This window comes from Phascolarctos cinereus, unplaced genomic scaffold (genome assembly GCF_003287225.1).
Source record: "Phascolarctos cinereus isolate Bilbo 61053 unplaced genomic scaffold, phaCin_HiC Scaffold_9;HRSCAF=440, whole genome shotgun sequence".
NCBI classification, from domain to species: domain Eukaryota; kingdom Metazoa; phylum Chordata; class Mammalia; order Diprotodontia; family Phascolarctidae; genus Phascolarctos; species Phascolarctos cinereus.
Genome location: NW_027556402.1, coordinates 103,804,030 through 103,825,735, shown reverse-complemented (window position 1 = coordinate 103,825,735; position 21,706 = coordinate 103,804,030). Strand labels below are relative to the sequence as shown.

Genomic DNA, 21,706 nt, shown 5'->3' with positions numbered 1-21,706 from the left:
CTGAGGAAGTGCATATGAAGAAGCAAGGATAGGGGAAATAACTGTATGGGAAATAGCAAGGAAGCCGGTTTGGCTGGAGCATAGACTGCATGAAGGAGACTGAAAGAAAGGCTGGGCCCAGTTTATCAAGGATTTCAGCGTGGAAGACACTGAGGTTCCTGAGCAGGAGAGTAACGTGGTTAGGCCTTAAATGAAAGATGTCTCTTGTAGGGAAGAGTTACACAAAGATTATAGTTATGTTTTGCATTACCTTAATGTCATCTTCCCCTTACTTCCCAGTCTGGATAATGTTTGGTGCAGATGATTAATGTAAATAATCCCATCCGTGATGAATCTGGTAAAGTGCTCCATTATTTGAATTCTAATTCGTACTGCATGTTTCCATTGGGCTAGAATCCATTATCATATTTTGCATAATTATAACTTCTAATAGAATAAATTCATATAAATGGGACCACTTACCAGGATTCATTATTTTCACTAACCAGAACCTAGCTGTAATTTGAGCATCTTTTCATGAGAAGTACAAATAATCATGGTCTGAGACTCTGACACATGCAGGTATACTCTCTCCTAGGGCTAAATATTATCTTAGTCACTGATGATGTCTAGCTGGTAAGGGGCCTGTGAAAGGTCTACAGAAAGTCATAATTTACAGGGATTCCTCAATCCTCTGAAGGGTAGCATGTATAGATGGATTGGAAGGAGTATTTTCCCATGAATATTTATAAAGACGCAAAAACCTCAACAAAACCAATCCTGTCCCTACTTCAATTGCTCTGTTATTGTTGGTGTTGGTATTCCCTCTGGTAATGCTTATTGCAACCCATTCATACCTTGTCCTGTGAAACACTTGTCTGTGTTCTGTAAGTTTTCCAAGGAGAGGGTTACCTGCAGGCATTCCTCTACATTTGTAAGCCTTGTGAGAATACCAGTGGAACACATGCATTGTCCATCTTTTGTTTTTGCTGCGTGACCAGCCCATTTCCTTTTCCAATTGTATGTTGCCCTGATAATATCCTTTAGACCGCTCCTTCTTCTCAGTTCTTAATTGCTAATAAATAGCAGGGTAGTATATTCTCACTTGCCTTGTGCCTCTCCATTTCCCATTGGGTGATAGGAAGTTTTAATTCTTCAGAGATCATATTATTTTATGACTCTTGAGCAGACACTGTGTCGGACAGTGAAGTAGGCCCGTAACTGAATAAGAGGAGAAAAAACTGGATTAAATTTGGCAAATGATCTCAGGTTCTTCCCTAAAACAGAAGCCTTTGTAACGTCAGGATTCCTCCAGTAGTACCTTCATGACTCCATAGCCTTAGTTTATACCCTGGCCATTTCTTCTTTAGATAAGGGGTTCTCAAACTTAGTCTACTAAACAGTTGAATCATGTAAAAAAAATGCTGTCTTGTCCCCGCAGAAAAGGATTAACATAATAAGCAGATTAGAGTTATTTTTGATGAGATAACTAGGTAGAAATGTCTTGTTTAATTGATAACCAAATCATTCATCTATATCAGAAAATAATTATAGACATTGTTATTCAAAATATGAATAGTTCAGGAGAAGTCAGTTCATAGTCCTCCTTTTGACAACTTTTGACCTAAACTATTGGCAGACTCAGCATCAGATGCTGTCTTCTGAACCTGCATCCTCTGGCAGATATCATTGCCAAAATTACTGCGATTTTTTTGCAAATTATGTTGACTGTGATGTTGTCAAGAACATTGTTCTCTTCCGTTGAAAAGCTCTTCATCGGAATCCCTAACTTCCACCAGTCTCTTCCATGAATGATCATTTTTATGTGGCTCAACTGTTTAGTTGTGCCCACTGTAATCACTGACTGTGCACTGCTATAATCCAGCAGTGTAAATTGAATCTCTTAGATGAGAAATTAGGTTTTCAGAAATGAGTCGAGAACAAAATGCATCCAGAATGGAGGAAAGCCTGAAATTCCCAAATGTGGAACCATTCCACAGAAGAGATGTCCATTCTCATCTGTTCATCTTATAGCTTAAATCTCAACTTCTTCCCTTAATGCATCACAGAGGCACTTAGCTGTGTATTGTATTCAAGGGAACCCTTGTCCTGAACTCCAGCAATCAACTAGTATTCCATAACTGAATGGCACATTCATAGCTTCTTATTGTTTTAACAGCCTAACTTGTTGCCTGAACAGTATTCACCCATGGACATGAGTACATATAAGAACCCGTGAGATACCGGATCATTCTTATAGGTTTAGATATTCTTCAGTTGTATTTGTTCAATCAATTTTCAGTATATCCTATATATTCACCTACATCACAGTTGTCATCTTTTTGCTTTGTGACCTATTTACCACCAATAAAATTAATGTTTTGGAGTTTCATTAGCATTGTAAAGCAGCAGATGATGTCTCTCCATAACAGAATTGAAATATTGAAATATGATAAATGATTAGTATAGACAGGTTTGTGGTGGTACATACATAAAGAGTAGATACAATTTTATCATCCACATTTTTCTGTTTAGCACTTCTAATGTCAGTTATTTTTTATTAGAAAATCTAGAATGGCAGTCATTTATTTTGGGATAGAATACATTTTCAATGTTGTTTGTCACAAGTGGAGTTTGAATTGTTTTTCCAGAAGTGCAGATGATTTTTTTAAGCAATCTTTCACCACTGATATGTGTTATGAAAAGCTGATAGGAGTAAAGCCTGTGGTTGTGGAACAGAACAAAGGCAAATAGGGATCGGTTAACCCATATGGGGATCAGTCTTATGACTTTGACATTGTCATTATGTTGTGAGGACTAGTTTTCAAATGAAATTTGGAAATTTTGAATGATCCACAGTCTGGACAGAAGGGATAACATTAGGAAGAAGCTATGTTTTTCTGAACCCTTTCAATATAGTATTAACTTATATTTAAATAAATAATTACAATCATCCCTTGACATTTCTGGTTTTCACATCTACAGTTTTTCTTATTCGTGGGATGACCATCAGTAATTAAACAGGAATTTTTGGAGATTTGTGGCACGCTCCAGAAAATCATAGATGATGTGTGTATGTAAAGAATACTGTTAAAAATTAATGTCAATAACACTGTATAATATTCGTCCATTTTATTACTTACTACCATAAGTATACATATATGAATTTATTACAAACAGTTAAATTTTGTTAAAAGTTTCACTGTGCTAGAGAACTACAGGCTACATATGCACTCTTAAGATCACCTACTCTTTGTCTCTTTACCATAGAGACTCAGTCACGCAATTTTCTCCCACGGTAATCCTTCTATCTTGCACTTTTTGTAAAAGGGAATCCATGAAGCAGTTGCTACAGCTACACTAGTTTCTGTGAAGACTCTGTGTAGTATGAAAAATACTAATCTCTCTCGTGTAGAAACTACAACTTCTTTATGAGTGCATTATGTTGTTTGATTTGTTGTGTTAAATAAATATGGTCAGAATTATTAAATATAAAGGTTGGGGGAGAGCCTGGAGTTATTCATGGTTTTTCACATTCTCAGGGGTCCTACGCCCCTAACCCCTGCAAATTTCTAGAAACAGCCACTTATAAAATTAAACCTTATGTGTAAATATGTCAATATTTATAACCTGTCTGACAAACTTGTTTTATTCATGTGTTATAGTCTGATTCTTATTTCTTAATTCTGTTTCCTGCCAGGATTGAATATGATGCATACCGGACCGATTTAGAAGAATTGAATCTTGGACCACGTGATGCAAACACTCTGCCAAAGATTGAGCAGTCACAGCATCTGTTCCAAGCACATAAGGAAAAATATGATAAAATACGCAATGATGTATCTATCAAATTGAAATTTCTAGAAGAAAATAAGGTAAATTAGACTTTTCTTTCTAAGGTACATTGTAGATATTTTCTATGAACCTTGCATTGAATGTAGTTGATACATGTGTGAGAGATTTTTTTAAATGAGGCAATAGAAAAAAGAAACTTAAAAAGGCAAAGTAGAAGAATTGTTATCTGCCTTCCCTCATGACAGTCACAATAAAGAGTTCTGTTCCTAAGCCACTGATGATAAAAATTAACAAAGCAGACACACATTATAACATTTGCCACCTACCCTGCCCCACCACACTTCTCACATTTAACAGTTAGCAGATGAAGAATATAATGTTCTATTTGTAGTCCCCAGTATTCGAATACAGCAGTAAGCTGCTTCAAAATTTTAAAGTAAGAAAAAGCACATAGAATATTTAAGTCCTAAAAATAAATTGTACTAAGAAGCTGTAAGGGAGGACAGGTCAAAGAAAAAGGTTGAGGATAGTAAGGAAGCCATGATATGACTACTCTTGGTTTTACAGTGCTATTCTCACAGGAGAATACCCTTTGAATCATTTAATCAAAAAGTATTTACTAAACACCATCTGTGTGCCCAGACCCTGTGTAAGCAATTAAAAAATAAAACAATCCTTGCCCTCATGGAGATAACAGTGTAACAAGGGAAACAGCTGTATACATGGGTACAAAGTAGGTACAAGACAATTTGGAGGGGGCAGGATGGCATTACCAGCTATAGTGTTCATGAGAGATCTGTTGGGACAGGTGGAATCTGAGCTGAGCTTTTAAGAAAATGAGGGATTCTCAAAGGTGGAGATGAGGAGGGAAACAGAAGCTGGAATATTGTTATGTGAGAAAGATTAGAAAGGCCAGTTGGCTAAATCATAGCCTGAAACACTTGGGGTTCTCATTCTGTAATTTGATTTGGTTGGTATAAATTTACATTTAATTGAATGTGGGATATTAATTCAGTTAGAGGACATGTAGTAATATTTAACATGGTACATTTCGTGGGCATGTGGACTTGTCTCTATAAAGAATTTGAAAAGGTAGAAATTAATCTAATTTGGTAGATAAAAACTATCCCTCTGAACCATCTCTGCTTTTCTAGTCCTACGTCACTTAATAGAATGAGTACAAAAGTTAGGCAGGTTGGGTCTACCTAACTGCTACTTTTACCACTTGACCAACTTTCAAAAGTTTGTTGTTTTGTTGCTCAAATTTTGTAAGGTAGTCAAATTTCTTCATAAGAAATCTTCAGACTTGTAGAAATAAATGGCCCTCCATAATGACATCCATAGCTAGGTGAGCTTTCCGTATAGCCTGCAGGAGCCTTGGTTGGGACAATATAAAACCATGCCCCAGCCCCCTCAGAAATGGGCACACAGCATAACTTCCTGTTTCTGGCCACATTACTCACATGATTCCTACTTTGGGCTCCTACCGTATGAATGCCAAGGTAAAGAGACTCTTCTGCCCAAATAGCATAAAAACTAACATTTGTGGCTTGGAAGGGACTGAGAACATGACCTCTGTTCACCCAAGCCTTGTGAACTGAATGGCATTGCCCTGTCTGCAGAACAACTGCACTGACCATTTTAAAAGTGAAGCGAGTGGGATGTGATCTATGACTATTTCATTAACCCTTTAGTGTTATGTCAAATTGTAAAGAGCTGCAATTCTCTTCATTTCAGTGTCCTTATAGTGTGTTAGTTATAGCGTGTACCTTTTAGTCAGCTAACATTTATTTATGCATGTTTAGCATCTCCTATCTGCAAAGCTCTTTTGTATGTACTGTGAGGATCCAAAGAAGTAGGAGATGTAGACTCTCCTCTCAAGTTTACAGGCTAGTTTTATACTAAGAAATGCTAATGAGCAATGTGTTAGTGAATAAATAGTAGAGCTGACAGGAGCAAAGGAAAGGGATGTTGCTATGAACTAAGCCGATTAAAGGATTCCTAGAGCACTTAGAATTTGAAGGGAACCTTACAGGATGGGTAGAATGTGAACTGTGAGGTGTGACAGCATTCAACACAAGACGAATAGCACAGCCAGTGTCTGACAGGAGTAGCCAAGCCTTCCCAAGGAGTGGTGAGCAAACCAGCCTGTCTAGAATAAGAATAACGGACTTACGTTATGGGATAGTAGAAAAGGAGGCCAAATTAAGGAGAGAAACAAATCCAGCCTAAAGAGTGAGGAGCCTTTGGCGGTTTTTGGGTTGGGGAGATGTGAAAAGAGTGGTGTTTTTGGAAGATTTCTGTAGTGGTAGTATACAGAGAGGAGGAGAGGCTGAGCCCAGGAGACTGTTGCAGTAAACTAAGTGTGAAATGGTAAAGGTTTGAACTGTAAGTAACAGTAGGAAAGACTTGAGAGGCTGAAAAGAAGAAAATTAATAGGATTTGGTGACTGACTGGTTTGAGAAGTGGCTAGCAGGCAATGCAGAGAAAGCAATCAAAAGAACGAGCGTGAGGACAGAGAATGAGGGTGCCCAGGTAAGCATTGGCGAGTGCATAGCCTGCCCAGCTTGTATTCCCAAAAGCTGAGTTCAAGTTCTGAGAGCTTCGGTTGCCTCATCTGCAAAAGAGAGGTAATGGCACTTAAGCTTCCCACTGGGCATGGCTGTTATGAGGGAAACCCTTTACAAACCTTCCATCATGACAGACTCTGTTACAGTAATTAGTTGTTTGTTCAAGAAAAATTATAAAGAAATGTTGAGTTGGTTTTTTTTTCAAAGAATACTGTTTAAAATTATAAGGAGGGATAGTTATTCAGTGTTGTTTTAAGCAAAAACTGTAATTAGAATGAAGACTTGGAGTCATTGTTTAGTTTTTTTGTTTTTTTGTAGTCAGATTGAGCAACTTTTACTCTTTTTATCTTCCATAGCTTTTGGCAAATATGGAACCTTTTGCTGAAGTAAGAATTGACTCTAATCCCTATTTTGTCTCTTGGCAATTTAAACTGTATCAACTGTGAGGTTTTTTTGTTGTTTCTTCAAATTATAGCTGTAGTTAGCAATAAAGAGGTCAAAAAAAGGAGCAAGCTCCAGTACAAAACAGGGATGACAATCCTCCACTTATCTAGAACAGGAACTCTTAATTTGGGGTCCACATATTTGATAACTCTCAATACAGTTATCCTTTGAAATCCTACAAGTTTTATTTTGTCTGTTTAAAAACATTATTTGGAAAAGGGATAACCGGACTACCAAAGGGGTTTGTGTCACAGAATGTTAAGAATTCTTGATCTAGAGCTTTTCAAGATAATTAAATCTTATGCACCAAAGCTGTTTTAACCATCTTGGTGGGTTTTTCTGAATTGTATTATCCATATCTGTCTTCCTAAACCAGATTTATTGAACATAGAGACTTAAAAAGACCTATCATGTCATAGATTTGGGTATTATCTCCACCAGAAAGTTCAGCAGCTGTCACCAACCTTCTGCTCTCTCTGACCTCCTGCCTGGCCACACTTAGGTGGTTTGTTGGACAGTAGACACGATCTGTTTCTCCAGTCCGCATGCCAGTCTGTACCTTTCCAGCTTGCCAGGACCTGCCAGAGCTTGTGTTCTGCTACTAGGGCCTTTGAGAACCCAAGGTCACCATTATACCATGATGAGGCATCAGAGGAGGATTTTAACAGAAAATATCAAGCATAATTTAACCTTTTCTTATTAATTCAAAGCTGCTTTAAAATTCCTCATTTCATAAAATGTTTAGAGCTTTGTAAAATAGTTTGCATATATTGTGACTTGCCAACAATCAAAAGGTATTCTTTATGCTTAGAGGAAGAAATGGCCCTTGAACCCTGTGTTCCCTGAGCTAAATGTGGGAACATTCTCATTGCCCTCGTATGTGTTCCTGTGCTTTCCCTGTTCACCTAGATTAGTGTTGGCTGTCTTTTGCTGTTTTGTGTTTTCAGTCTTTTCTCACTCCCAGTTTTCTCTTTAGCCTCGTTGGCTTTCTGGGTTTCTCTGAGAATTTTTTAGCTAGACCATGTCACATTTCATCAGTAGAGTAACTGGATCTGGGATATAAAACATTAACTTTTATCTGCCCAAATCTGTCTCTTGAAAAAATAATTGAATATATTTCGGTGTATAACTTAATATCTTATTTCTTGTCATTAATCTTTTTCCTAAAAACAGAGACACTGCACATTTTAAGATAATTCAGAAATTTCTCTATTTTAAAATGGCTTCTTTGAGCTCCAGAGTAAGATTCGTGGGCTCTCCTTTGGCCAGCTGCTTTAAAAGGTCACAGCATAATGAAAGAAGAGGAATCACTGAAAATGCACACAAATAATGACTATGGAAGGAATTGTTTTCTGAATCTCCCTTGGAAACGAAATGTGTAGTAGCAGATCCTTCCCAGAAATACAGTTGGCATTTGTTCCAGCTGTAGCGACATAACAAAACTATATGTGACTTCTTAAAGGGATACAACGCACAGTCTCGATAGTTTCAAACTACAGGGCTAGCTTTCAGCTAGCTTTAAGATTAATTATGATGCCTATTCAATCAGTGCCGCCTCCACACTCCAGAGCTGGTTTCTGTTCCCATGGCTTTGAGGAAACTCTGCAGTTTAACAATCTGATTGTGGCTCCTCTTTCCATTCTTTAATCCCATCTTATTTTCACTGTGACAGGAAAAAATATTTTTCCATTCTTAATATTCTGCATTGACATAGCAAGCAAATATTTAACAACCATCTCTCAGAGGGGGGAAAATCCTGGAATGCACAACACACTTTTAAGTTCAATCTGCATTTTTAACATTTTCTCCATCATTCTCTTGAGTCTACACAGTCCACAAAACAAGAAATCGAGGCTTGGTTTGTAGCATTGGTTGATTTACACTGAGAATTTAACAGTCAGTGGCCAATACATTCTGGCCCCAGTGCACTCCTTGCTGTACCATCTTTCTCATGAGAAAATTTTTCCCCTACAGTTTTCAACGATCTTTCCAGGTCTTAACTGCCCAAGAAAAGATACCATATTCCAGGAGTGGTTGTGTAAGCTCACTATAAAGGAGGAGTAACATATGTTTCCATGCTCTCCTTATTCTGCCTAGAATAGCACTGGCTTCCTCTTGTTGTTTGGTATTGCAAACTCATGTCTGGTTTTCTTCCTGTTTTCACTCCCAGTTTTCTCTTTTGCCTTGTTGGCTTTCTAAGTTTATCAGAGAATTTTAGAACTACAGGGGCAGCTAGGTGGCGCAGTGGATAGAGCACCGGCCCTGAAGTCAGGAGGATCTGAGTTCAAATTCGGCCTCAGACCAAACATTTGAGACTTACTAGCTGTGTGACCCTGGGCAAGTCACTTAATCCCAGTTGCCTAAAAAAAAATAAACAAAAACAAAACAAAAAAGAATTTTAGAACTAGAATAGACCTTAGAGATTGTCTGATTTAACCTTCTCCTCGTTTTAGAAATGTGGAAATTGAGACCAGACAAGATGTGACTTGTCCCAGCTTAGACAACTAACTAGTAGCAAAACCCATGCTGTCACTAGTCTCTTAGTGTTCTTCCATTCCACTCTTCTGCCTCCTTTCTTTTGCATTTTTATTATTTGTATGGGATTATCTTTTCCAAGTGAGAGTGTATGTTTTTCCAAGTTTCAGGACTGGTCTGTGTCACAGTATCAAACATTGGATGGGCATAGGTCAATTTTTCTGATTCATTTAGAAATATAAACACCAAAAAAGAATATCCTTATACACATAGCAAACACAAAAAAGCAGATTCTCTGTGAAACTGTGACTCTCAATTTCAAGTTGTTTGCCATTTTAAAGTGTATATTAAATTGCACATATTACTTTCAAAACTGTCTTCTGTTTTTCCTTCTGTTTGCTTTTACGCATTTTCAGAATGTTTCAATGGCTCTCCTTTTTTTCAGTCTTCTTAATTCCCTTCAACTCATTGTCCCCAATTAACCAAGAGAAAGAGGGGGGGGAACCCTTGTAACAAATAAGCATTGTCAAGCAAAATAAATGTATACATTGGTCATATTGAGTGATGTATGACTCTTTCTATACCTTGAATCCATCACCTTTCTGCCGGGAGATAGATAAACATACTTCATCATATATCCTCAAAAGATATGGTTGGTCATGGTATTGACTGACGTTAAGTCTTTTAGTGTTGTTTTTCTTTATAATATGGTCACCTTTGGATAAATTGCTCTCCAGGTTCTTCTCATTTCACTCTGTCAGTTCATGTTACCCAGGTTTCTCTGAAATTGCCTCCTTTGTCATTACTTACAACACAATAACATTCCATTACATTCCTGTACCACAGTTTGTTCATCAATTCCCTAGTTGTCTTAGAGGCAGTCTAAAGTACCATGATAGATTCTGTTTCTTTTTGTTTTGTTTTTCCCTTTTACTCTTTCCAGAATCAGGGAATTTGTTTCGCTTACAGCTCTTCCCTTCCCACTCAACCCCTTTCTGCTCCTATCCCTGCTTGTTTTCCCAGTTGAGTCTGATATATTTCTACACCAAACTCTTTGTATGTATGTTTGAACTCTTTTGTCTGTTTCAGATAAGAGTGATGACCAGTCTCCCCACTCCCTCCTCCATGTTTAAATACTCTTTTTATCACACTCACCACTTATGAGAAATTACAAGTTCCACCTTCTGCTTCCTCCTTGCTATACTTGTATGGGATTTCTGCCCTTCCTTTTCTTTCCCCTCTTCAAACCTACTTCAAACCTAAACCACCTGCAGGACCTCTGTGTTTTCTTACTTAACTCCCTTAATACCACTGAAGACATTTAACTTTTGAAAAGACACTTAGTATTACATTATTCTGCTGCTCTTTCTGATTGCTAAAATAAATGGATTCTTGTGTTTGCATTGCAGAGTTTCTACTCAGCTCTGTTGTGGGCTATCTTTTTTTTTCCATCAGAAATGTTTGAAAGCTTTTTGTTCATCTCTCCAGCTTTAGTTTCTTAATTAAGGCTTTGTGCCAGGGCCAGACTTCCCTCCTTGCTGCATTTTTGGGTGTGGTGGTCCTTCCTGGTCCCTGCTTGGACACCTAACCTTTCACCTCTGACTTCCACCTTCTGGGGTTAGGCCTCCTTCATTTTTTGAAGTTCAGAGTGCTGGATTTCAGGACCCTCTCTGGCACCTCAGAACACAGTGCTTGGCACCTCAGAACACAGTGCTAGGTACCTCAGAGACACCCACTAGGCTTAGGCTCTTTGAGTGTTCTGAGCACCGATTAATGTTATAACTAACCACTGTGGAGCTTTCCCAGGGGTGCTTTCTGCTAGCTTCCTCCAGAAATAGAGCCAGTCTCTGGTCATTCTGGAAAACTTATGCTGGTCCACTTTCCACTTTTCTTTCTTTTTGAAAAAAATATTCTATTTTTTCCAATTATACGTAAAAACAATTTTTAACATTTTTTAAAATTTTGAGTTCTAAATTCTCTCCTTTATTCCCTCTTCTCCCCTTCATTGAGAAGGCAAGCAATTTGATATAGGTTATACATGTGCAGTTATGCAAAACGTATTTCCATGTTAGTTATGTTGTTAAAGAAAACATAGACCAAAAAAACCAACAATAAGAAAAATAAAGTCGTTTTTTTTTTAAAGTATACTTCAATCTACATTCAGATTCTATCAGTTCTTCCTCTGTACGTGGATAACATTTTTCATCATTAAGTCTTTTGGAATTATCTTTGATCATTGTATTGCTGAGAATAGCTAAGTCATTCACAGTTGATCATTATACAGTATTACTGTAACCATGTATAGTGTTCTCCTGGTTCTGCTCACTTCATTTTATATCAGTTCATGTAAAACTTTCCAGGTTTTTCTGAAAATGTCCTGCTCATCATTTCTTATAGCACAGTAGTTACTCCATCACAATCATATACTGCAACTTGTTCAGCCATCCCCCAATTGATGAACATCCCCTCAATTTCTAATTCTTTGCGATCACTAAAAGAGCTGCTTTAAATATTCTTGTACATATACATCCTTTTCCTTTTCCTTTGATTTATTTTGGGGTACAGACCTAGTAGTGGTATTACTGAATCAAAGGGTGTGTACAGTTTTGTAGCACTTTAGGTATAGTTCCAAATTGCTCTCCAGAATGGTTGGATCAATTCACAACTCCACCAACAGTGCATTGGTGTCCCAATTTTCCCACATCCCTTCCAACATTTGTCATTTTCCTTTTCTGTCATATTAGCCAATCAGATAGACCACAGAGTTGTTTTAATTTGCATTTCTCTATTTAATAGTCTGGTCCACTTTTCTGTTGCCCTCAACCTTCAACTGACCTCTTACGTTGTTCTGGGGTGGCAGAAATCACTTACTGTAATTTTTATTGGATTTCTTGATCATTATTCAGTCTAGTACAAATAGGGTTTTACCAGAGTACTTTTGTGAGATCTAGGAAGTGTGCCTCCCACTCAGGCAGCTGTTTTGGGCAGAAGTCTTATTTATTGATTTGTTTAAAGCATTTGATTCAGTAGAACAAAATGCTGTTGTAAAGGCTTTCTTCCACAAAATTTGTCATTTGTAGATAAAAATCATCTGAACATATTGAAAATTCCTTGAAAGATTAAGTGATAACTTTATGCAGCAAAGTTCTGGAGGAATAAATGAATGAAAAAAGCATTGATTAAGCATTTATTGTGTTCAAGGTGCAGAGGAGTTCATATTCTCATAGAGGGAGACAACTTGTGTAAAAGAGCGTTTAGCTGTAAGTCAAATGGAAAGTCCCAGGGCTCCTTAGAGTTCAGCAACAAGCAGATGGTAATGTTATTTTCATTACTAAAACCATATTGGTTTGTGATGTTAAACCATCTGACAGCGCCAAGGATTTTAGTGGTAAGGAATTTCTTTCTTGGGTCATTGGTAGCTGATGAAGCTGTGGCTACAGCACCTGAAGAGAAAATTGCGAGACTCTGTCTTCACTTGTGTTGCTTCCTTGGAACGTGGATGCAAGAGCCTGGATGAAAGGCAGGGTGCTAGATGGTCTGAGAGGGGCCACTGAAGCTGACAGGCCCCTTGTCTAAAGGCTGTCCACCTTTATATATGGCTGTGGAGGCCAGGCTGGAAGCACTTGCCCTGCTTACTGGTAACTTCCGTATTGCCCTCAGACATACCCAAGACTCCCCATCCTAAGAAACCTTCACCAGAAACTATCATCCTGTATATCTCCTTCCTTTCTCAGCCAAACTCCTTGAAAACGTCTATGCTCGATGTCTCCACTTATCCTGTCACTTAGTTTTTAATGATTTTCAGTCTAGCTTTCTTTTTTTTTTGGAGGCAGTGAGGGTTAAGTATCTTGCCCAGAGTCACACAGCTAGCTAGTAAGTGTCTGAGGTCAAATTTTGAACTCAGGTCCTCCTGACTCCAGAGCCGGTGCTCTATCCACTGCACCACCTAGCTGCCCCTCAGTCTAGCTTTTGATTCCATCACTTGACTGAAACTCTTCTTTCCAAAGTCATCATTGATCTCTTAATGACTCAATCTGATGATTATTTCTCAGTCCTGATCCTTCTTGACCTTGCTGCATCATTGACCACCCTCTCCTAACACTACTCTCTCCTGGTTTGCCTCCTGTCTTTCTGACTGTTCCTTCTCAGTGTTCTGGCTGGATTTTCATCCAGGCCACACCCACTAACCATGGTTCTCTTTTCCTTTAATATTCTGTCTTGGTAACCTCATCAGCTCCCGTGGGTTCACAGTCCTCTCTCTGCAGATGATCCCGGATCTGTATATATCCAGCCCACTGTCTCCCCAAGCTTTAGTTACAGATTGCCAATTATTGGACATTTACCAAAGATGTTCCAAAGACATGTCTGAAACTGAACTCAGGATCCTTTCCCTTACCCTCTCCTCTTTTTTTCCCCATTTCCTTCTAGTGTCTCAGGTTTGTAGTATCAGCATCCTGAACTCCCTTTCCCTCACTCACACATTGCCATTTGCTCAGTCTTGCCTCTATCTCCACAACGTCTATCACATCTTATTTGTTCTCTCTACTCACGCAGCTAGCACCTTAAGTTAGGCCCTCATCACCTTTTTCCTAGATTATTACAATAACTTCCTAATTGGACTTTCTGCCTCAAGGCTCTCACCACTCCAGTCCATCCTGCACATTGCTACTAAAGTGATTTCCCTTCAGCAATCAATCAGTAAACATTTATTAAATGCCCTACTGTGTGCCAGGCACTGTGCCAAGCACTGAGAATACAGAAGGAGACCAAAAAAAAGTCCCTGCCCTCAAGGAGCTTACCATCTAAGCACATATATGACAGTCTGATTTCCCATACTCAGCCAACTCCAGTGACCCCCTTTCTCTTCTAGGCCTCCTGTCTTTCCATCCTCGTTGACATTATTCCCACACACACACTCTGTGATCCAGCCAAATTGCCTTTTCTTTGTTCTTCACAAAACGCCATCTCGTCTTGGTGCCATTGCATTGGCCATCTCCTGTGCCTGGAATGCACTTTCTCCTTACCTCCACCTCACTTCCTTTAAGATGTAGGTCAATCACACTGGCATCTGAATATAGCTTTTCCTGATCCCCCAAGTGCCTTAACACATAGATGTAGCTATAATCTCCCCATAGAAATATAAGCTTCCCTGAGGGCAACTAGGTGGCACAGTGGATAGAGCACCAGCCCTGGAGTCAGGAGGACCTCAGTTCAAGTCTGGCCTCAGACATTTGACACTTACTAGTTGTGTGACCCTGGGCAAGTCACTTAACCCCCAGTTGCCTGGAAAAAAAAAACCTTAAGAAAAACAAAAACAAAATATAAGCTTCCTGAATAAAAGATTGTTTCATTCTTTGTACTTGTATGTCCAGTGCGCAGGACAGTGCCTAGAACGTACTGGTTGCTTAATGCATGCTTGATTGAATGATAGGTTGTGGGTCTGAGGGGAAGTAGTGTCAGTGGTTTAATCTGCCTGGCATGTGCACCCTTCTGTGTTTCCTTCAGGGTGCACTGCTCCTTCAGCAAACGTTTCTGAAAGGGAAAGATGTGGAGGGAGTACATTCCAGGCATAGGATGGCCAAGCAAATGCACAGGGTCACTGACCATCAGTATCAGAAAAGAGAGAAAACAGGGATATGTGCTCACCTAAGGTGTTTGCCACAAATGCTGAAGAAGATTGAGGACAGAATATATTGTGAGGTCCTGTTTGCAATGATGTGGTGGTTGCATTAAGCTCCAGAACTTTGCAGAATCTCCTAAAAGAACCATCTTCATTCAAAAGAATTTGGCTTATCTTGAAAATAATCTCCATTTTATACCATGTTCTCTTTAGGCTTGAGTTAACCTCTGCTTACTTTGATTTGTTTTTGATATTATAGAATTTCAGAATTGGAAAGCACATCATTGTCCATCTAATCCAGTGGTTCCCGAAGTGTGAATACCGCCCCCTGGGGGCACTGGAATGATGGAGGGGAGGAGCACAGTAGCCTCCGATGCAGTTGTACACTTAATCTGAAACTTCTTTCCTAGTTTGCAAGATTTCCAAGGGAGGCACTGAGTAATTTTTTTTAAGGGGTGGTAAGCCAAATAAATTTGGGAACCTCTGAATTATCCAACCCATATCTGAACCCTTACCCAACCAGTTCTTCCCCTCTTTGTTTGAAAACCTTCAGTGAGGGAGAACCCACTACCTCCAAAAGCAGTATATTCTCCTTTTGAACCCTTGTTATTGTTAGAAAGTCTTTACTTTATCAGACAGAAAATTTGCCATTTTGGAACTCCTCTCCATTGTTCCAGGTTCTGCCTTCTTGGGCCAAACAGAACAGGTCCAGTCTCTTGAGATTATAGGTGATGATATTTCAGGTCCTTGAAGATAAGTCTCATGTGTCTTCTAAATCTTCTGTTCCCTAGTCTGAACTCTCCTGTTTCTTTCAGCTGATCATCATGTTGCCTGAACTCCAGACCCTTCCCCATCCTGGTCACCTCTCTTTTGTGTTTATTTTGAATTGTGCTTTCTAAATTGGGAGAGTGCATCATGTTAGAACTTGTATCATTTTCCTTGTTGAAGGAAGTATTTCCTTCCCTCACTTTGTTTTGCCTTACTAGACACTAACTCTTGTGTGTTCCTGCGCTTCATAGCAGTTTTTTTCACTAAACCCTTTTTTTTAATTTAAACTTTTTTAACTAGATGGTTAAACCTTTGCAGGAAGCCTCAGTTTTTCATTGGTTATCACTTGGATTTATCATTTGTCAGGGCCAGGTGGTAATCAGTTAATGTAATTGTATTTTACAACTGCTTTTTATCAGTACACATTCTTCTATAACTAATAACCCACAGCCTTGGCATTTCTATTCTAAGGAGTTTCCTTATTGTCCTTACATTAGTGTCAAATGAACCTTAATATGCCCAATTAGAATTTGTAGTCTTAAGCCCTGAGCTAGAACTCAAGAGACTGGATTTAAGTCCAAGATTGGTCGCTTATTACCTGTTACATTGGCCAGATCATTGAACTTTTGTGATACTAGTTTCCTCAACCATAAGACTAGAAGGATCTCTTAACCTGCCCTACCTCACAAGATAATTACTGGGAGAATCAAGTGATATACTGTATGGGGAAGTACATTATAATAAATTTAAAGCAGTGTTGTTAATTATTATTTATGGGCTTCCTTTAAGCATTTAGTTACATTACCCTTTGAGCAATTTGTTCTACAAGCATTTAAAGACCTACTGTGTGCCAGGCCTGGGTATGGTGCAGAGGATATAAAGATAAGAACAAAATTGCCTCTCCTTCGAGTAGTTTCTATGATATTGAAGTAAACCATCACGGTCTCTGGAATACAAAACATATGCCAAGTAATTTTGGGTGGGATACCAGCAGCTAAAAGGAATTCAGATAAGCCTCATTTAGGAGATAGTGCTTGAAGTAAGCCTTAGAAGTAGCCAGAGATTCTCCCAGGAGGTGGTGAGGAAATGCCCTGCAGTCTTGGGGGCCATGGTGCAAAGGCAGAGACCTGGGAAAGGGAATGTCACATACAGCAGAGCGGTCACCTACACAGCCCACAGGCTGCATGCACAACACTCCCATGTCCAGCTCGAACCAGATTAAAATGTAAATGGGAAATATTTAACAAAATAAATAAAAATACAATAAAACACAGATAATGTTAACATGTGGTTTTCTAAGTCAGTATGTAGCCCACAGAGATGCTTATGTCATTTAGTGGCCCTTGTTTGTTTGAATTTGACACCGCTGATGTATAGAACAGCAAGGAGACCACTTGCCTTGAATATGAAGTGCATAAAGAGAATAACTTACAATAAGCCATTTCCCAGCTATCTCCTAACCCTCCTGCTTTTACTTCAGCCTCTACCTCCCCTGTGAACCTGGGCTCCAATTGCTGAACTATAACCTTATCTTACCCAAACTCAGGCTTACCATGCCACTTCCTAGCCATCATTATGCACATACACCTCCTCACCTCCCTAATCCCTCCAGCTCTGAGAACAGTAATCAAATCAACATTACTTTTCATGATAAGGATATGTCAACCAATTTGCCCTTGTACTCTTCATCACCATTCTCTCTGACCTCCCTATCCAGAATACTCCATCTGGCTTCCCCTATATATACTGTCTTCCCTAGAGTACAGGCTCCCTGAAGGCAAGGACTTTCTTGTGTATTGTGCTTACCACATATAGTGCCTGGTACATAGTGAATATGTATTAACTATTCTTTCATTCATTCATAAGCTTGGAAGTGCAGGCCAGAGGCAGATTGGGAATGCCTTTAAAAGGCAAACAGAAGAGTTTCTGTTTTATACTGAAGACGACTGGAAACCATTAGAGTTGCCAGGCCATTATCTTCTCAAAGGGTAAAAATTGCAGAAAAGCGTATTTAGACTCAATTTAAGGAATAATTCCATAATAGAACTCTTTATAAATGGGATTGGTTGTCTAAGGCAATAGTGGGTTCCACCTTCCTTAGAGGTTTTCAAGGAAATATTCAAGAGATTCTTATTCAGATGTATGTTGGCCTAGATGGTCTTTGAGGCCCCTTTCAGCCCTGAGATCCTGTGTTTCATTAGTAGATCATCTCCATATGTGAGAAAAGAGGCATTCCTTGATACTCCGGCTACTATGCAGAAATTTTAAAATTAACTAAGTTGTTCTCAAAAGGATATTTGATTTTCTATAGTTACGAAGTTGTAGGTATTTTTGTATTTCCAGTGCTTAGCACAGCACCTGGCACGTAGTAGGTACTTGATAAATGCTTGTTGACTTAAGAGTTACTTTTTACTCTTGGCTGCCCTCTGCTGGGAAGTGAAGGCTCTGGTATTTCCTTCAGCAGTTTTTCTTGTTTTGGACATTCTTCGGATCTACCTTAGTTAACCTTGCTGTCATTAAAAAAAAAGTTGGAGAAATAACTTTTTAAATTAGTCAAAATTGTTGTTGAATTCACATCTTTAATTGAATAAAAATTACAAAGATTGAAACAGAATAACATTATCCTAATAGTGAATGATACTTCTAATCTAGTACAACTATGCATGAACATGAGACTGATGTAGTAGAGTAAGATAATGGTGCTGATATTTTTATAATGTTCTTTATGGTACTTTTCCTCGAAGAGCTGAACTTGTAACATCTTAAAGTCTGGAATGTGTTAGAATTATGTCAGCTGCAACATTGAGGTAAATCTGCTGAGGCTTATATGTAAGACTTTCCCACCCTGTATCTAGCACAGTGATCTGCACAGAGTAGAAACTTAATATTTCCTGTATAATGTTGAAATGTAACATTTTGCTTTCTCATTTTCTGTCATTTCTAAGGTTGGGGGATACTGTGAAGTGTGATTTTCCTTTCCCTACCTAAAGCATCTAAAGCAGTAGATCCTTAAAGTTAATGTAGGTCATAGGATCATAAAGCCAAGAGAAACCATGAAGTACATGTGGTCAAACACCCTCATTTTGCAGATGAGGGAACAGAGGCCCATAGATGTTAAGTGAGTTCTTCCAAGGTCACACAGCTAGTAAAAGGCTAAGCCAGGGTACGAACCCTGGTCATCGGGCTCAAAAGCAGCATATTTGTCATTTTGTGTATGATGCTGTCTTTAGACTTCCTGCTCAAGTAACAGGACCTTGTGCTTGCTTAATCAGCAGAAAAGAAGAGCAGAATAACTAATAAGTAATGATGAACTAGCAACTTTAGGGTACTTAAGGGTGCTATTTGGTCTCTCTTTCTTTCCATTCAAGGCTTCCTCTTGATGCAAAAGAAATTGCATAGGTGCTACTGATGTCCCGTGGTCAGCTGCATCACATTTAGTAGGAATGTAAAATTTTATTTGTCTACCTTCTCTGAAATTAAATTTCACCAGCCAGTCAGTCACTAAACAAATACTGACTTAGCATGGAATTCATATTTAACTTGCTTAACCAAAATGGATCCTAGATTATGAAGAAAAGTTCCTATGAAAGGGATACAATATTTGAATTATCTTCTAGATAACCATGAAAAAAGTTACTAGTCATCTGCATTGCCTGCTTTCCATACCTAGAATGGAACAGAAAAGACTTAACTTCATATAAGCAAAAACGTCCAAAAGACAGTGTGGGCAGTGTATTTATTTGGAAGTTGGAATTGCTCAAACCACATCTGGCTGAAATTAATTAACTTTCAAATCCATTTGTCAGAGGTTGTAATGGGGATGCAGTGTTCTTATTTCATGAAATGGATTTCTATATATATTAAGATTTCCAACATGGAAATGTTTATTAAAGAGATATCTCTACAGGTCTTCACAGTTTTCCCAAGGAGTGTTTTTTTTTTTAAGTCATGAGTTAGTTTATCCGAACAAAGGTCTGGTTTTGGTTTTTCCCCAAATGTAACTGATATACGTTTCTTTTTTTGGTGGAAAAGAACAGGAAATAAAGGGAATGTTCATCACTTGGGGAATAGCTGAACAAATTATGGTATGTGAATGTGATGGAATACTATTATGCTGTAAGAATTGATGAAGGAGGTGGTTTCAAAGAAATTTGGGAAGACAGATGAACTGATACAGAATGAAGTGAGCAAAACTAAGAGAACAATTTATATAATAATAACATTGTAAAGAGACAACCAACTTTTAAATACTTAAGAACTCAGGTGAATGACCAACCACACTTTCAGAAAACTAATGATAAACTGTGGTACCGCTCATTCTAATAGACAGATGATGGACTCAATGCAGACTAAAGATGGACATTGCTACCCAGCAATACCACTTCTAGGTCTGTATCCCAAAGAGATCATAAAAATGGGAAAAGGACCCACACACACAAAAATATTTATAGCAGCTCTTTTTGTAGTGACCAAGAATTGGAAATTGAGAGGATGCTCATCAGTTGGGGAATGGCTGAACAAGTTGCGGCATATGAATGTAATGGAACACTATTGTGCTGTAAGAAATGATGAGCAGGCAGACTTCAGAAAAACCTGAAAAGACTTGTATGGACTGATGCTGAGTGAAGTGAGCAGAACCAGGAGAATGTCATACACAGTGACAGCCACGTTGTGTGATGACTAACTTTGATAGACTTAGCTCTTCTCAGCAATGCAAGGATCTAAGACATCTCCAAAGGTCTCATGGTGGAAAATGCTATCCACATCCAGAGAAAGAACTATGGCGTTTGAATGCAGGTCGAAGCATACTATTTTTTATTCCTTCTGTTTTGTTTTGTTTCCTCTTTTCTTGTGGTTTCTCCTATTGGTTCTAATTCTTCCTTACAACCTGACTAATCTGAAAATTAAAAAAAAAAAAAAGATGGACATAGTCCATGCAGGAATTTGATTTGCTTGACTCATCTGTATTAACAAATATGGATCACCCTTGTCACAAGGGTCTTGTTTTTCTTTTTCAGATTTCAGTTGTTTTTCAATTGTGTCTGACTATTTGTGACCCTGTTTGGAGTTTTCTTAACAGGATACTGGAGTGCTTTGCCATTTCCTTCTCCAGCTCATTTTACAGATGAGGAAACTGAGACAAATAGAGTCTGCTTCAGATGCATCCCAGAAATGTTGATTTGTTGTCTTATTGTTGTAGCTTTCTCTAATGAAGTCGTCTGTTATTTCTCTGGTTTGATCTATGAACCACCAGTTACTTAGTATTAAATTACTTAGGCTCCATTTAATTTTGAATCCTTTTATCAGAAGTCCTTTATTGATTATGATTTTAATACAGTCATTTCTGTGTTTATTTGAGGTTTTAATGCCTTGGCACATGCTTGATTTTTGTAAATGTGCCATGCACAGTTGAGAGTTGGCTGTACTTCCTGCTGAGGCTTTCAGTGCCCCAAGGAGTGCCCATCCACAAACAGATCCATCTTCCTGCACAGTGACCTTTAGAAGCCAGGTCAGGATCTGATTTCAGTTCCCTTTTAATAGAGCTTGTGATGGCTTGCAATGTCTTCCACTCACAGCATGCTAGCTGACTGTTTTCAGGTCCATTTTCAAGAAGTCTGCACAATTCTTCCTCCCTTCTCTACTAGCTAGACCCTCTAAAACCTAGGTTTATATTGTCCTTGCTGGTGCAGTTCTCCCTAGCCTCCTGCTGACTTACTGGAGACTCAGATAGCTTCATAATGAGGCCTCCCCACTGCCCACTGCCTCCTTCCTTACCTGCCTCTGCTGACTTCTGGGGGGGGGGGGCTTTTTTTGCAGTTCTGGACTGGGTGGAGGAACTTACTTCTGAAGAATTTTTTCCCCCATTTTATTTATCACATTTCTTTCTGGGGTCATTTTCAAATATTTACTGGGGTTTCTTTCATAAAAGAGCTTGCCTTCTCTATGAGCCTTACTTTATGTTTTTAAAATTGCACTCTTGAGAGCTTTCCACCCCTCCTGAGATGACTTCTCTAGAGACTTTTGCCTGTTGGAGCCTGACTAGCCTTCCTCTTAA

General features: G+C 38.7%; 1 protein-coding gene across 7 annotated transcripts in view; it reads left to right on the top strand.

Moving 5' to 3' along the window:
* ARFIP1 (ARF interacting protein 1) overlaps window positions 1–21,706 on the top strand; it is a 151,277-nt gene that overhangs the window by 109,477 nt on the left and 20,094 nt on the right. For all 7 annotated transcript variants that reach the window (XM_020994046.2, XM_020994044.2, XM_078148782.1 and 4 more), the window contains one exon: window positions 3,680–3,854. In XM_020994046.2, coding sequence (XP_020849705.1) covers window positions 3,680–3,854 — 175 coding nt within the window. The remainder of the gene's footprint in view (window positions 1–3,679; window positions 3,855–21,706) is intronic.